This window comes from Pristiophorus japonicus, chromosome 5, assembly GCF_044704955.1.
Source record: "Pristiophorus japonicus isolate sPriJap1 chromosome 5, sPriJap1.hap1, whole genome shotgun sequence".
Lineage (NCBI taxonomy): Eukaryota > Metazoa > Chordata > Chondrichthyes > Pristiophoridae > Pristiophorus > Pristiophorus japonicus.
The window spans coordinates 207,214,292-207,230,680 of NC_091981.1; the positions used below are offsets into that span (position 1 = coordinate 207,214,292).

General features: G+C 42.4%; 1 protein-coding gene across 12 annotated transcripts in view; it reads right to left on the reverse strand.

Annotated features, from left to right (window-relative positions):
- tbc1d5 (TBC1 domain family, member 5) overlaps positions 1-16,389 on the reverse strand; it is a 789,418-nt gene that overhangs the window by 291,634 nt on the left and 481,395 nt on the right. For all 12 annotated transcript variants that reach the window (XM_070881258.1, XM_070881261.1, XM_070881268.1 and 9 more), the window contains 4 exons: positions 13,974-14,076; positions 11,361-11,449; positions 10,312-10,362; positions 10,157-10,226 (listed from right to left, as the gene is read on the reverse strand). In XM_070881258.1, the coding sequence (XP_070737359.1) occupies positions 10,157-10,226; positions 10,312-10,362; positions 11,361-11,449; positions 13,974-14,076 (313 nt within the window). The remainder of the gene's footprint in view (positions 1-10,156; positions 10,227-10,311; positions 10,363-11,360; positions 11,450-13,973; positions 14,077-16,389) is intronic.

Below are 16,389 nucleotides of genomic sequence, written 5' to 3' on the forward strand. Positions count from 1 at the left end.
TTGTAGCCATACTACAAAGAAATCCAAAATCACAGGAATCATACATTGCAAAGCATCCTCCAAAGCCATGAATCGGAGAGTAAAACACAATTTTCACAGTGGTCACAGTAATGTTCATTCTGATTTACTTATAAGCTTTAGACCTCTAACTTATCCCAATCTGTTGTGAAGCCATCAATTCTCAAGGCCTTTCCTTCCCAGGCAGAATACACATCCCATTTAAATGTTACTGAGTATCTTTCCAAGGGCATCCGTCTTGACTGCCGCCATAAGATTCTGATCGGGGCATCCCCAAGTTCACCGGGCAGGTCAGCAGCGGTAAATCTCTTTCAGGACTAATGAGAATGAAGAACAAAGTACATCGAGAGACTCACAGGGCTCTATCACAAGACCCAATGTCACAAGTTGTAGTATGGTGATGGGACGGATCCCAAATCTTCTGTTATGCGTTTGCAATTTGCAGAAGCTTATGCATATGGATCATTAATTTACATTTCATGAATATCTGTAGCTTTTAGGTCCATTTGTCATCCTTCACAGATTCTGCAGCTTTCATAATCCTAATAAACTTTTAGTAAATCATAGTGATTAAGGCTGTAGTCATTGTTCTACGAGCACCTTTTTTGGCAAGGCTGCAACTTAGATGGTCAGAGTTGTCCTCTATTGTTTGGCAATGTCCTGAAGGCAATAGCCAAATCCAAAATAGTTAAAAATAGAACTTGCATTTATATAGTGCCTTTAACATAGTAAAACACCCAAAGGCACTTCACAGGAGCGTTATCAAACAAAATATGACACCGTGCCATATCAGGAGATATTGGGAAAGGTGACCAAAAGCTTGGTCAAAGAGGTAGGTTTTAAGGAATGCCTTAAAGGAGGAGAGAGAGCGCTAGGAAGGCGGAGAGGTTTAAGGAAGGAATTCCAGAGTTGAGGGCCTAGGCAGCTAAGGCACGGCCGCCAATGGTGGAGCAATTAAAATCTGGGGTGCACAAGAGACCAGAATTGGAGGAGCGCAGAGATCTTGGAGGGTTATAGGGCTGGAGGAGATTACAGAAATAAGGAGGGGGGAGGTCATGGAGTGATTTGAAAACAAGGCTGCGAATTTTAAAATTGAGGCATTGCTGGACTGGGAGCCAATGTCGGTCAGCGAGCACATGGGTGCTGGGTGAACGGTCCGTGTTAGGATTATGGATAAAATCCAGTGGATCAGAGGAAAATTGTAGCTTCTTTTATAATGATCTTTGGTCGCTGTCTTGTGTAGCTCTGGTCTCTTGTAGGCAATGATCGGATGGACAGTAAAGCTAGCAGATTTTATTTTTACTGGTAACCAGGAAGACCCACCTTTTTTTCGTTGATCTTAGTGCCTGTCACTGGCTTAACTGTGGCCAGTAAAAACACTGCACCAATGGGAGCGTGATCTTTGTGTATTTGAAATACACTTGCACTACACATGCATTTTAAACATATTAGCATGTGTCTGCCTGATTCTTGATGGTGCCATGATCTAATGGACTACATCATGACACGTATACATTGTGACCTATTTATCAAGACCAAACCTGTGCATAGGCATCCCTTGGAACACAATTTGCTACCGAGCTCCCTGCGATTTGTAATGTAAATTTGAGAGAGCAGTTATCAAGCTGTTAAGTAAATGCAATATTTTCAGACTACACTGAAAGTCATGTGACTGAACCTCCAGGAATGGGTCCAACTAAAGTTGGCACTCTTATTGTTCAGCATCATAGACCACTACACCCAATTTGGTGTCAGCCATAAACTGGGATAACTTGGATAAAATTCCATTCTCAAAGTCATTTATAACAATAAACAACATTGGCTCACTGCTGATGCCGATGAGACTTCATCAGCAACCACTTTCCACGCTCAACACTTTCCACATGATTGAGGCATGGCTCACAGATCTGCAATTTGAGAGTTCATCCCTTGCTCCATTTGTTACTTTCCAATCTATTAGTCTGTTACCCGAATACAATGAGCTTTGAAAGATGTATGCGAAGGAATTTACCATCGGCTCAATCAACTCCAAATGGCCTTGCTTACCTTCAGCTTCCTAAGCATTTCAACAAGCCTTCTGTTGTGATACTAAACATTTCAAGTCTGCTCTCTCCTTTCTAAACTCAGGCATCTTTCCTCTCTTTCATTGGCAAAACCAATCACAAAATAATGAGGAATGGCCATTTAGGCCAAGCTCATTACTTCTACAGATGATGTACTGTTTTCCCTATTCTGAGCTCTGTCCAACACATTTGATCTTTACAGAATTTCCCCCTGTCCCAAGAAGTACTCACACTACATAATATCGATCTAACAAACTAAATGTTAAAGTTGACCTCTGCTTTCCACAGTATTATAATCATATTCACGGCCACTCCCTTGACCTTGCAATCTCTCGTGGCCTTGCTATTCCAACCGTATCAATTAAAGATAAAGCAATCTCTGACCATTTCCTTGTATCGCTCTCGACCCACATCCCCCTTCACCAATCCAAACCTACTTTCTTCTGCATCCGCCCCTGAAAAGAAACTCTCCAAACTCTCGTACAACTGCACTTATTAACTCAAAACTGTCCAATCTTTGGCCCTCTTTTAACAGTGACATTTCTGCAGCCACTGATCTGCTCAACCACACCCTCACCAGCACCTTTGATGCCCTAGTCCCTATTAAAAAGATTACTCTCTCCCTCGCTGGCCGATCCCTCTGGTACATCCCTCATCTTCGCTCCCTCAAGTCAAACGCGCGCAGACTTGAACGGATGTGGCGGACAACTGGCTTAGCCATTCATCGCCAGATCTGTCTCGAACACATAAAACATTATCGGTTCCTACTCTTGTCTACAAAGACTGCTCACTATTCAAGGATCATTCTGGATTGCAAAAATAAACCCCGGCTGCTATTCTCTACTGCTAACCGACTCCTTAAACCTCTATCCACTGTCTCCAACAACAAGTGTGAGGAGCTCATGGACTTCTTTGTCTCAAAGATTGAAACCATTCGATCAGTTGCCTCTGTCAGTTCCCTTCCTTCATCTGAAGCTCCCACCTGCCCTAGCCCTAAACTCATATCTTTCTCTAGTTTCTCTTTGATCTCCCCTCTTGATCGTTCCAAACTCATCATGAGACCCACATCCTGCTCTCTTGAACCTATTCCCACTAAACTGCTGACCACCCAACTTCCTTTTTTGGCTCCCATGTTAGCTGACATTGTTAATGGTTCTCTCTCCTCAGGTACTGTTCCCTTCTCCTTCAAATCTGCTGTCATCACCCCTCTCCTCAAAAAAAACAAATCTTGACCCCACTTTGCTTACAAGCTTTCGCCCCATCTCCAACCTCTCTTTCCTGTCCAAAGTACTTGAACATGTTGTCGCCTCTCAAATCCGTGATCATCTTTCGATGAATTCAATTTTTGAATCCCTTCAATCTGGTTTTTGCCCCTGCCACAGTATCGAAACGTCTCTCATCAAAGTCACAAATTATATCTTTGTGAACGTGACAAAGGTAAACTATCCCTCCTCGTCCTTCGAGACCTGTCTGCAGCCTGATACAGTTGACCACCATCCTCCTGCAATGTCTCTCCAACAACGTCCAGTTAGGTGGGACTGCACTCAGCTGGTTCCATTCTGATATATCTAATTGTAGCCAGAAAATCTCCTGCAATGAATGGCTTCTCCCCCGGCGGGAGAGTGAGGCGGCGGCAGTTGGAGCAGCGCGAGTCCGGGGTTGGTGAGGTGTGGCTTGTGCAGCTACAGGGAGAAGGCAAAAAAGAAGTAAAAAGAAACAGAAAGGTGACATCACAGCCAAATGGGTAAGTGATTGGCTGGTGATTGGTGAGTAGTTTTTCTTTCTTCTCTTTAACAGTGAGTAAACTTTAACATTATTGTTGCCTATCTAAAGGTTAAGTCATGGCAGAAGAGCTCGGTCGCATGTTATGCTCCTCCTGTACCGTGTGGGAACTCAGGGATGACTCCAGTGTCCCTGACGACTACATGTGCGGGAAGTGTGTCCACCTCCAGCTCCTGACGGTCCGCGTTGCAGGGTTGGAGCTGAGGGTGGTTTCACTCTGGAGCATCCACAATGCCGAGAATGACGTGAGTAGCACGTGTAGCGAGTTGATCATAGCACAGGAGAAGGGTCCACAGCCAGATAGGGAATGGAAGACCAGCAGGAAGAGCAGTGCAAAGAAGGTAGTGCAAGGGTCCCCTGTGGTCATCCCCCTGCAAAACAGATACACTGCTTTGAGTGCTGTTGAGGGAGATGACTCATCAGGGGAGGGCAGCAGCAGCCAAGTTCATGGCACCGTGGCTGGCTCTGTTGCACAGGAGGGCAGGAAAAAGAGTGGGAGAGCGATGGTGATAAGGGATTCAATTGTTAGGGGAATAGATAGGCGTTTCTGCGGCCGCAACCGAGACTCCAGGATAGTATGTTGCCTCCCTGGTGCAAAGGTCAAGGATGTCTCGGAGTGGGTGCAGGACATTCTAAAAAGGGAGGGAGAACAGCCAGTTGTAGTGGTGCACATTGGTACCAACGACATAGGTAAAAAAAGGGATGAGGTCCTACGAAACGAATTTAAGAAGCTAGGAGCTAAATTAAAAAGTAGGACCTCAAAAGTAGTAATCTCGGGATTGCTACCAGTACCACGTGCTAGTCAGAGTAGGAATCGCAGGATAGCGCAGATGAATACGTGGCTTGATCAGTGGTGCAGCAGGGAGGGATTCAAATTCCTGGGGCATTGGAACCGGTTCTGGGGGAGGTGGGACCAGTACAAACCGGACGATCTGCACCTGGGCAGGACCGGAACCAATGTCCTAGGGGGAGTGTTTGCTAGTGCTGTTGGGGAGGAGTTAAACTAATATGGCAGGGGAATGGGAACCATTGGAGGGAGACAGAGGGAAACAAAAAGGAGACAAAAGCAAAAAACAGAAAGGAGATGAGAAAAAGTGGAGGGCAGAGAAACGCAAGACAAAGAACAAAAAGGGCCACTGTACAACAAAATTCTAAAAGGACAAAGGGTGTTAAAAAAACAAGCCTGAAGGCTTTGTGTCTTAATGCAAGGAGTATCCGTAATAAGGTGGATGAATTAACTGTGCAAATAGATGTTAACAAATATGATGTGATTGGGATTACGGAGACGTGGCTCCAGGATGATCAGGGCTGGGAACTCAACATCCAGGGGTATTCAACATTCAGGAAGGATAGAATAAAAGGAAAAGGAGGTGGGGTAGCATTGCTGGTTAAAGAGGAGATTAATACAATAGTTAGGAAGGACATTAGCTTGAATGATGTGGAATCTATATGGGTAGAGCTGCAGAACACCAAAGGACAAAAAACGTTAGTGGGAGTTGTGTACAGACCTCCAAACAGTAGTAGCGATGTTGGGGAGGGCATCAAACAAGAAATTATGGGTGCATGCAATAAGGGTGCAGCAGTTATAATGGGTGACTTTAATATGCACATAGATTGGGCAAACCAAACTGGAAGCAATACGGTGGAGGAGGATTTCCTGGAGTGCATAAGGGATGGTTTTCTAGACCAATATATCGAGGAACCAACTAGGGGAGTGGCCATCTTAGACTGGGTGTTGTGTAATGAGAGAGGATTAATTAGTAATCTCGTTGTGCGAGGCCCCTTGGGGAAGAGTGACCATAACATGGTGGAATTCTGCATTAGGATGGAGAATGAAACAGTTAATTCAGAGACCATGGTCTAGAACTTAAAGAAGGGTAACTTTGAAAGTATGAGGCGTGAATTGGCTAGGATTGATTGGCGAATGATACTTGAGGGGTTGACTGTGGATGGGCAATGGCAGACATTTAGAGACCGCATGGATGAACTACAACAATTGTACATTCCTGTCTGGCATAAAAATAAAAAAGCGAAGGTGGGTCAACCGTGGCTATCAAGGGAAATCAGGGATAGTATTAAAGCCAAGGAAGTGGCATACAAATTGGCCAGAAATAGCAGCGAACCCAGAGACTGGGAGAAATTTAGAACTCAGCAGAGGAGGACAAAGGGTTTGATTAGGGCAGGGAAAATGGAGTACGAGAAGAAGCTTGCAGGGAACATTAAGACGGATTGCAAAAGTTTCTATAGATATGTAAAGAGAAAAAGGTTAGTAAAGACAAATGTAGGTCCCCTGCAGTCAGAATCAGGGGAAGTCATAACGGGGAACAAAGAAATGGCGGACCAATTGAACAAGTACTTTGGTTCGGTATTCACTAAGGAGGACACTAACAACATTCCGGATATAAGAAGGGTCAGAGGGTCTAGTAAGGAGGAGGAACTGAAGGAAATCCTTATTAGTCGGGAAATTGTGTTGGGGAAATTGATAGGATTGAAGGCCGATAAATCTCCAGGGTCTGATGGACTGCATCCCAGAGTACTTAAGGAGGTAGCCTTGGAAATAGCGGATGCATTGACAGTCATTTTCCAACATTCCGTTGACTCTGGATCAGTTCCTATCGAGTGGAGGGTAGCCAATGTAACCCCACTTTTTAAAAAAGGAGGGAGAGAGAAAACAGGGAATTATAGACCGATCAGCCTGACATCGGTAGTGGGTAAGATGATGGAATCAATTATTAAGGATGTCATAGCAGCGCATTTGGAAAGAGGTGACATGATAGGTCGAAGTCAGCATGGATTTGTGAAAGGGAAATCATGCTTGTCAAATCTTCTGGAATTTTTTGAGGATGTTTCCAGTAGAGTGGACAAGGGAGAACCATTTGATGTGGTATATTTGGACTTTCAGAAGGCTTTCGACAAGGTTCCACACAAGAGATTAATGTGCAAAGTTAAAGCACATGGGATTAGGGGTAGTGTGCTGACATAGATTGAGAAATGGTTGTCAGACAGGAAGCAAAGAGTAGGAGTAAATGGGTACTTTTCAGAATGGCAAGCGGTGAATAGGTTCTGTGCTGGGGCCCCAGCTGTTTACACTGTATCTCCAAATTTGCGGATGACACTAAGTTAGGTGGCAGTGTGAGCTGCGAGGAGGATGCTATGAGGCTGCAGAGCGACTTGGATAGGTTAGGTGAGTGGGCAAATGCATGGCAGATGAAGTATAATGTGGATAAATGTGAGGTTGTCCACTTTTGTGGTAAAAACAGAGAGACAGACTATTATCTGAATGGTGATAGATTAGGAAAAGGGGAGGTGCAACGAGACCTGGGTGTCATGGTACATCAGTCATTGAAGGTTGGCATGCAGGTACAGCAGGCGATTAAGAAAGCAAATGGCATGTTGGCCTTCATAGCGAGGGGATTTGAGTACAGGGGCAGGGAGGTGTTGCTACAGTTATACAGGGCATTGGTGAGGCCACACCTGGAGTATTGTGTACAGTTTTGGTCTCCTAACCTGAGGAAGGACATTCTTGTTATTGAGGGAGTGCAGCGAAGGTTCACCAGACTGATTCCCGGGATGGCGGGACTGACCTATCAAGAAAGACGAAATCAACTGGGCTTGTATTCACTGGAGTTCAGAAGAATGAGAGGGGACCTTATAGAAACGTTTAAAATTCTGACAGGTTTAGACAGGTTAGATGCAGGAAGAATGTTCACAATGTTGGGGAAGTCCAGAACCAGGGGTCACAGTCTAAGGATAAGGGGTTAGCCATTTAGGACCGAGATGAGGAGAAACTTCTTCACCCAGAGAGTGGTGAACCTGTGGAATTCTCTACCACAGAAAGTTGTTGAGGCCAATTCACTAAATATATTCAAAAAGGAGTAAGATGTAGTCCTTACTACTAGGGGGATCAAGGGGTATGGCAAGAAAGCAGGAATGGGGTTCTGAAGTTGCATGTTCAGCCATGAACTCATTGAATGGCGGTGCAGGCTAGAAGGGCCGAATGGCCGACTCCTACACCTATTTTCTATGTTTCCATGTTTCCCACTCCACATCGTTACCTCTGATGTCCTCCAAGGATATGTCATTGGTCCCCTCTTATTTCTCATCTATCTGCTGCCCCTTGGAGATATCATTTGAAAACACGTAGTCAGTTTCCACATGTACGCTGATGGCACCCAGCTCTAACTTTCCACCACTTCTTTCGACCCCTGCTTGGTATCTAAATTGTCAGATTGCTTGTCTGACAGCCAGTACTGGATGAGCAGAAATTTTCTCCAATTAAATTTTGGGAAGACCGAAGTCATTATCTTTGATCCCCGCCACAAACTGCGTTCCCTAACCACTGACTCCATCCCTCTCCCTAGCATCAATCTGAGGGTGAACAAGAATGTTCGCAATCTAGGTGCCATATTTGACCCTAAAATTAGTTTCCAGCCACATATCCGCGGCATAACGAAAACCGCCTTTTTCCACCTCTGCCCCTGCCTCAGCTCTTCTGCTGCTGAAACACTTATTCATGCCTTTGTTAAATCTAGACTTGACTACTCCAACTCATTCCTGGCCGGCCTCCCACGTTCTACATTACGTAAACTTGAGGTCTTCCAAAATTCAGCAGCCCGTGCACTAACGTGCACCAAGTCACGATCACCCATCACCCCTGTGCTTTCTGACTTACATTGGCTCCCGGTTAAACAATGCCTCGATTTCAAAATCTTCATCCTTATTTACAAATCATGGCCTTGCCCCTCCCTCTCTCTGTAATCTTTTTCAGCCTCATAACTCCACAAGATGTCTGCGCTCCTCAAATTCTGGCCTCGTGAACATCCCTTATTATAACTGTTCAACCATCGGTGGCCGTTTCTTCAGCTGTTTGGGCCCTAAGCTCTGGAACTCCCTCCCTAAACCGCTCCGCCTCTCTTTCCTCCTTTAAGACGCTGCTTGAAACCTATCTCTTTAAACAAACTTTTGGTCATCTGCCTTAATTTCTTCTTTTGTGGCTCGGTGTCAAATGTATCTGTTTTGTCTTTTAACACTGTTGTGAAGCGCCTTGGGATGTTTTACTACGTTAAAGGCACTATATAAATAAAAGTTATTATTATATGATTAATCTTTGGCTTATAATCAAATGTCCTTGAGATGTACCTCATTGGATTAGTTTTGTTAATACAATTTCACAGTAACTGGATACTTTCATTGAATGTTGAATAATTGTATCCAGATCCTATTTCTTTCATTGTGTACATATTTCGATACCAACTTGAATCACTTTACCATAGTCCAGATTAAAGATCTATCTGCCATCCTGTGTTAATCTACTAAATTATTCCAAATTTCCTTGAATATTATTACTATCCTTTTATACTTTTGGTCTAAATTAATACCTGCAAATGCAAATTTTATATTACTATAAATTGGAACCCACTATGATCATTTTGAAAGCTATCACAAAGTTTACAAAAAAATACTACACATTCCACACAATACATTATCATTCATGGCTAAGTCACCCTCATGGACCATTCTTGTTCTCTATTCATTTTTCTCCTCCTCCATTGATACGATAGGAACCATTTAAAATATTTAAAAAAATAAAATGTACATGATTTAATACAAATGAGAACACTTCCACTCAAAGAAATCACATTTCAGATTATAATAGAAGACATTGCTTTTCTTCATTTTGAACTCCTGATGTAGCAGCTGCTCCTGAACAAAACATTTGTTTCAATGATCGTCACTGGCAATTTTGAAGACCACTTATCCTTTTGGTTACTGAATAGAGGACCGTAAACTCCTGGTTTTAAAATACTAATGACTCTAAATACAAAATCTGTTCGTGTACTCTATACCAATCTTCCCAATTATCATGTCTTTCTCTTCCCAGGATGAAATGTTAATTAACACATTTTCTGCAACTATATTCACCAGAGAAAGAGAGTTAGTTTTGGTCAGGAATATTAAGATAATTAGTGTGGACTGTTCTTTTAAACAGAAGTGAAACTAAGAGTGCAGATAATATAATTGAGTGGAGCAATAGTGTTTAATTCCACAGCAAATTAAAAAAAATGTATTATGAATATATAACAAATAAATAAATAAACCTTTAATGTACCCATTAGAATTTCCTGACATCCATAGTGGTAATGAATGTGATCGGGAAGGGAAGGAGCCAGCCAGTTCACACAAAATTAGAAGAAATAATTATGTCGTTTTGTGTTAAGTAACTCGAGAGAAAAACATTAAATAAAATTATTTTAATTTATTGTAGCGTAAACTGATGATTAAGTTGAACATACCTTTCTTATTTCTCTTTCAAAGCTTGAAAACCATGGTTCTGCAGTGTCCATAAGTTGTGAGAACATTGCACTGATGAGATAAGAAGGCAAATTTCAATATAACTACAAGCAAAACAAAGTCTATGATAAAAAAATGATGTTACTTCTTAACTTACTAAGCATCATGTTCCAAGAACTCAGGGTTGAGGAGGGCTTTCATTTCCTCACTGTGGAGATATAAATCTGCAAAATTAGTAAAATATTCTTTTCTACACCAATATATTCAGCTGTGTTTACTACTTGACCTATAAAACTGCCAAAATCTAAGTATTCACATTGGGCATAAACAAAAATAGCTCTGTGTAACCATCCTTTATAACTGCAAATACTAAGACCATTTTTAACAAATAAAATAAAATGATTGACATGTTTATCTTTAGATTTAAAAAAATAAATTATCCCTCCCCCTCTCCTAAAAGCAGCTCCATGCATCTATTTCACTTTCTTTGTTTGGAATGGTGGGATATGGTCCAGCCCACAAAATACAGTTTGCTCAAGTGTGCCAGGAACAATACCCTCATTTTAGACATTTTCTCCTTATCCCAAGATATATCAACCCCATGGGAAACTCGTGGAAACATTAGTCAAGTCTGAAATCTAAGCTTTGATTTTCTTGTTGTGAGTCCAGCACTGCATATTAACAACCATTTAGTACTCTGGGAAGCAACCGTGCGTAAGCGTTACTGACCAACCCTGTTGACTCGCTATACTTTCATTTATGAAACATGCATGAAACATTCTAGTCATCAAAAGATTGTGGTCAGCCAGCAACATTTTACTGGCTTGGTAACTTATATGATACAATAATTTTTGATATAGAACTTTACTTTTGTAATTTTTCCTCTTGTTTTCTCTTCCTCGTCCCCTGCCAACAGTTATCCTCGAGAATCCACAATACCAATTGCATTTAGATTTGCAGTAGACATGTAGGAAAACACCACATATCTCAGCCCACATTCTGTCTCTCCTCTAAATGACCAGACAAGACTGAGAAAATTGCATCAGTGCTACTCCAAGTACAAATGTTAGTAAAGCCTCGACAATCCAGCATTAGCTCTTCCCTCTTCCTCAACTAGCATGGCCTCTCCTGAAAATTGACCATATTCAGCATAAAGTGTAATGTTATCCCTATTACAAATATGCATAACTTATAGATAAAACTTGCCTTGGATTTGCTGTTTCACTGGCATGCGAGAAGGCTTGGTGATCACAGTGTAGAATAAAGATGAGAGGAGCCAGTAGTTCATGCATGCCCTAAAAGATTAGCATCACAAAAAATTGAATAGAGTTGGATCATTCTTACTAATCAAATTAAATAAGAAAATATGTACTCTGGAAAATGAACGAGGAGCTATTAAAATTGAGTGCTCTCAATGGCTCAGTTAATTTACATAGAGCACGAGGCATGCAAACCAGGTAGGTGCCACAGATCTATACGCAAAATGTTAACCTGTCTTTTCTCTTTTCAGATGCTGATGGGGCTGATGTGCATTCACAGCATTTTCTGTTTTTGAAACATTTTAAATTTGGCATGATATACAATCATACAAATCATTGAATTATTTCACTTTGATGCTATTTATGTATGAAGGTTAGCCTAAAAATGTGATATGAATGTATGATTTTCAAATGTAACTGCCACAGTAAATGGACAATTGCAGATTTTGGCCTACAAATTTGGCCTACTGCAAAAAAAAATGCCAGTGTCCTTCTGGGTCCTGCAGCAGCTGCCCTTTTCAGCAGGTTGGCAGTGCTGCCGTTGCCTGTGATCGGCGAAAGTATTTTAATGAGTTAGAGCGTGATGTTCATTGACGTGCAACGGCGAATTGACGCCAGCTCATCCATTTTGGAGTTCGCCTCTTCCATTGCCGCCCACTCGAGATCACGCCAGTGTGCTCTGCTGCTAAAAGGTGTTTCAGCAGCATTAATGATCATGAGGAGTCTGGCATGACTTACAAGAATGGACTTTGACAAGTGGAAAACACCTCAGATGGATGCCAGAGTTTCCAACGCCTACTTTGTTTTTCTTTTATAATTTTTTGTCCATGGGGGACAGGTTGCATTTTCTGGCAGCTTTCCTGGAGGTCTACATTGTTTGTGGGTCAGTAAATCAATGGGTGAACTCCATTGCAACAAATGAAGACGATCTCTGATAAGATCTCTTTTATCTTTACGATAGCGTCACCAGAACGCCACCCCCTCGCAAATCTGAACTCAACTGCTTAAGATTTTAAGGATTTATAAGTAATTTATTCAAAATTCCATAACCAATTATTAGCCCAGAAATCCCGGCCTCCGTACAGAGTGTGTACAGACCTGGGAAGGCATCGCAAAAGCCAGTTTTCAGCGCATAATGCGCACGCGCTGAAAACCGGCTTTTCTGATCTGTCAAGCTCCAGCTTCACAGATCCTCCGCATCTCGCCAGCCAGGACATTCGCAAAGGCAAGATTATGGTATTTACCCATATCTTGTCCAGCAAATGTCCTGAAAACACTTGCGCCTGATAACTTTTACAGGCGTAAGAGTTTTAAAACACACAAAAACATTAAAAATAAAATTTAAAAATCACATTTTATTGTTTAAAAACCCTGCCCACTATGGTAAATTTATTTTAAACCATAATTTAAAAAACTTTTTTAAAAAATCAGAATTTTTTTTCTCTAAGGCATTTATTAATTTTAATTTCAATTAATTTTAATTGTGAGGTGTGTTTTTTATTTTTTATGATGTGCGTTTAGTGTTTTTTTCTCATTATTAGCAATGAGAACTCGTAGATACGGAGTTCTCATTGCTATTAATGAGAATGCTGTAGAATACTGTACCTGATTGGTTGTGCAGTCACACGTGACTGCACTTTCTGCGGTCCGGACCTAGAGGATGGGAGCGTGCTTCGCAGCACGGGAAGAGAAGGACTCCCCACCGGAATCCCACACCCCTCCAGGACCACCAGGTACTTGCGTAAAAATTCTCCAGTCGGAGGCGTTCATCTGAAAGAAGCCTCCGACCAGAATTTCGGGGTCATTATTTTGTGTCAAGTATGCAAGCCCCACTAAAAGCTGCCACGATGCCTGCACATTTAAGTCCTTTCAACAGTAACCATTGGGGAAAGATTAGTGTTAGAGAATGCAGATGCATTCATTTCATAAACTATTAAAAAATCCACAAACATCGGATGGCAGCTAATATTTTTGAAGTAAGTACGGCAACTGTTCGGGTCGCTCCTTTCTTCCTCATTCCGCTATACTGCAAGCGGGAGACAGAGGCGACCTTTGGCCTCCTTCTGAGATTAGCACTGCAAAGAACATATTACACCAGAAAATCAACGCCACACTGATGTTAATGAGCAGGCAGTACCAAAATGCTCTCTCAGCCTGTTACCGGCAGGTTTCCAGTGTTCACCAATTTATAGCCCTTTATCTTTTTGTAGCCTGTATTTCAACATTTAAAAAATAAAGTATTATTTTGCTTTATAATTTAAAGGCAGACAACTCTGCAGATAGAAATACATTTGGGAAGGACAGAATAATTAAAACATTAATGTGTAGATCACTAAATCTTTAGAGCGTGATGGTTTTTTTCTATAAAAAATCTACTAGAACACAACACTAAAACATATGCAATGTGTAACTTGCAGCAGCCTTAAATGCTTTAGGGACAGAATGTTATGCCCAGAATGAATGCATATTTATTCTTAGTAAATGTCACAAGACACTTTTTCTCACAGTCCAATTTTAAACTGCTTAATTATTCAACCAAACCTGTACAGTATTTCATTACCTGCTTGTAAAGCAGCTGCTCATTTTCTCTCGCATAACAAAACAGGATATCTGTCAAGATCTGCCTCACACTTTCCTGTTGGAAATACTCCATTTCAGGAAACCTGAAATACACAACATCTCAGTTATTAAAGCAGCTGTTGACACACATCATCTAAAGAAATGTTGTTCCTTTTTGCTCCATTTTAACAATCCCATCAGACTATCTTTTATTAACATTGTGATCTCCTTACAATTCTATTTTAACTAAATTAGTTTGAAATTAAAATTAAAATGGCCTATTACAATTTTGTATAAATACATCAAATAAACTTTTGTAAACTTAAAAAATATAATTTCCACCTATTTAAAATAATCAGTCAAATTATCCTGATGTTTTCTCCTTTTCCGAAGGCAACAACTCTTGTTTGGTTCTATAAGTACCAGATATGTACAGTACCTTACCAAAGAGAGCATTTTTCATGTGAGCATGGACAACGAGTGCTCACATGTCATCTAACTCTGAGTAACATCACAGCTGAACCACAGTCTGTCCTTACTTGTTCCCCAATTTAAAAAAAGTTGTTCTCAGGATATTAACAACACTGACAACACTGCATTTATCGCCCTGTGAAGGTGGTGGTGGGCCACCTTCTTGAACCACTGTGGTTCTTGTGGCGATGGTGTGAGGTAAGGAATTCTAGGATTTTGACCCAGCAATGAAGAAGAAAAGAAAATCAAATATGGAATTCAAGAAACTTCCTTACCCAGAGAGGGAGTAGTTGAGGCGAATATTATAGATGCATTTAAGGGAAAGCTAGATAAACATATAAGGGAGAAGGGAAAAGAGGGCAATGCTGACAGTTAGATGAGGAAGGTGCGAGGAGGTTTGAGTGGAGTATAAACGCCTGCATGGACTGGTTGGGCCAAAAGGCCTGTTTCTGTGCTGTATATTCTAATCTAATATGTCCAAAGCAGGGTTGTGTGTGACTTGGAGGGGAACTTGTAGATGTTGGTGTTCCCACAACATTGCTTCTCTTATCCTTCTTGATGGTAGAGATCGCAAGGTGCTATTGAAGTAAAATTGGTGAGTTGCTGCCATGCATCCTGTAGAGTACATGCTGCAAGGGCCCTGGTGATGGAGGGTATGGACACTGTGCCAAAAATTCCGGCCTCACCGGGTCTGTACGGAGTGCGCACGGACCCGGTGAGGCCTCGCAAAAGCCGGTTTTCGGGGCGAGATGCGACCTTTCTCGACAGATCCTCCGCATCCCCGGGAGAAGGACATTCATGCAGAAGAGATTGGGCTATTTTCCCAACTCATGTCCTTCAAATTTTTACGCCTGGTAAAAGCAGGCACATAGCTTACTTTTACCAGCGTAAGAGTTTTAAAACATATAAAAATTACATTTAATCATACATTTTTATGTTAAAAACCCTGTCCATTAAGGTAAGTTTATTTTAAACCTTATTAAAACACTTAAAAAAAGTGTAACTATTTGTACTGCACTTTTTTTGACAGACAGGTGTCTGTCCAGCCCCCAACGCCCCCCCCCCCCCCAGCCCTGCAATTTTTGACCGACAGGTGACAAGCCCTGCCCCTGTCAAGCTCCACCCCCCCCTTCCCCCAGCCAAATCATTCAATGTGCGTGATGCCGAGAAGCAGGACCCAAATCTCCGACTCTCCACCCCACCCCCCCTCGGCCGGCCTGGGTCTGATGGTGGTGGGCTGGGGGGGCCCAATGGCGGTGGGAGAGGGCGGCCCAATGGTGGCGGGGGTGGGGCAGTGGCGAGAGAGGCGGGGGCGGGGGGGGGAAAAGAGTGAGGCTGGGAGAGAGAGAGAGAGAGAGAGAGAGAGGGGCTGTGGGGAGAGAGGTTGGTGGGGGGGGGGGGGTGTGGTGGAAGAGAAAGACTGTGGGAAAGAGGGGGGTATGGTGAGAAAGCAGGAATGGGGTACTGAAGTTGCATGTTCAGCCATGAACTCATTGAATGGCGGTGCAGGCTAGAAGGGCCGAATGGCCTACTCCTGCACCTATTTTCTATGTTTCTATGACACACAGGACCCCTTGCTTTTGCTGCGTCCAGAACATTTAGCCGCCACTTGATGAAGTGAACTGATTTGACTGGACACTAAGAGCATGATCTGGCAAGCAGTTTTGACTGAATACACTTGTAAACAGTCTCGCACCTGCATGCTGAGCGAGGCTGGGATAATTCATGGAGCCTCCTTCTCCTGTCAGTGATTCGACTGTCCACCACTATTCTTCACTGGATATAGCAGGTCTACAGATCTTTGCTCTGTTGGTCTGTAAATTGCTTTTGATGTTCAGCATGCAGGTATCCTACGTTGTAACTTCACTAGATTGGTGTCTCATTCCAAGGTAAGTCTCATACTCCTGGCCTGGCCTGCCCTTCTCCACTCCCCATTGAACTGGGAT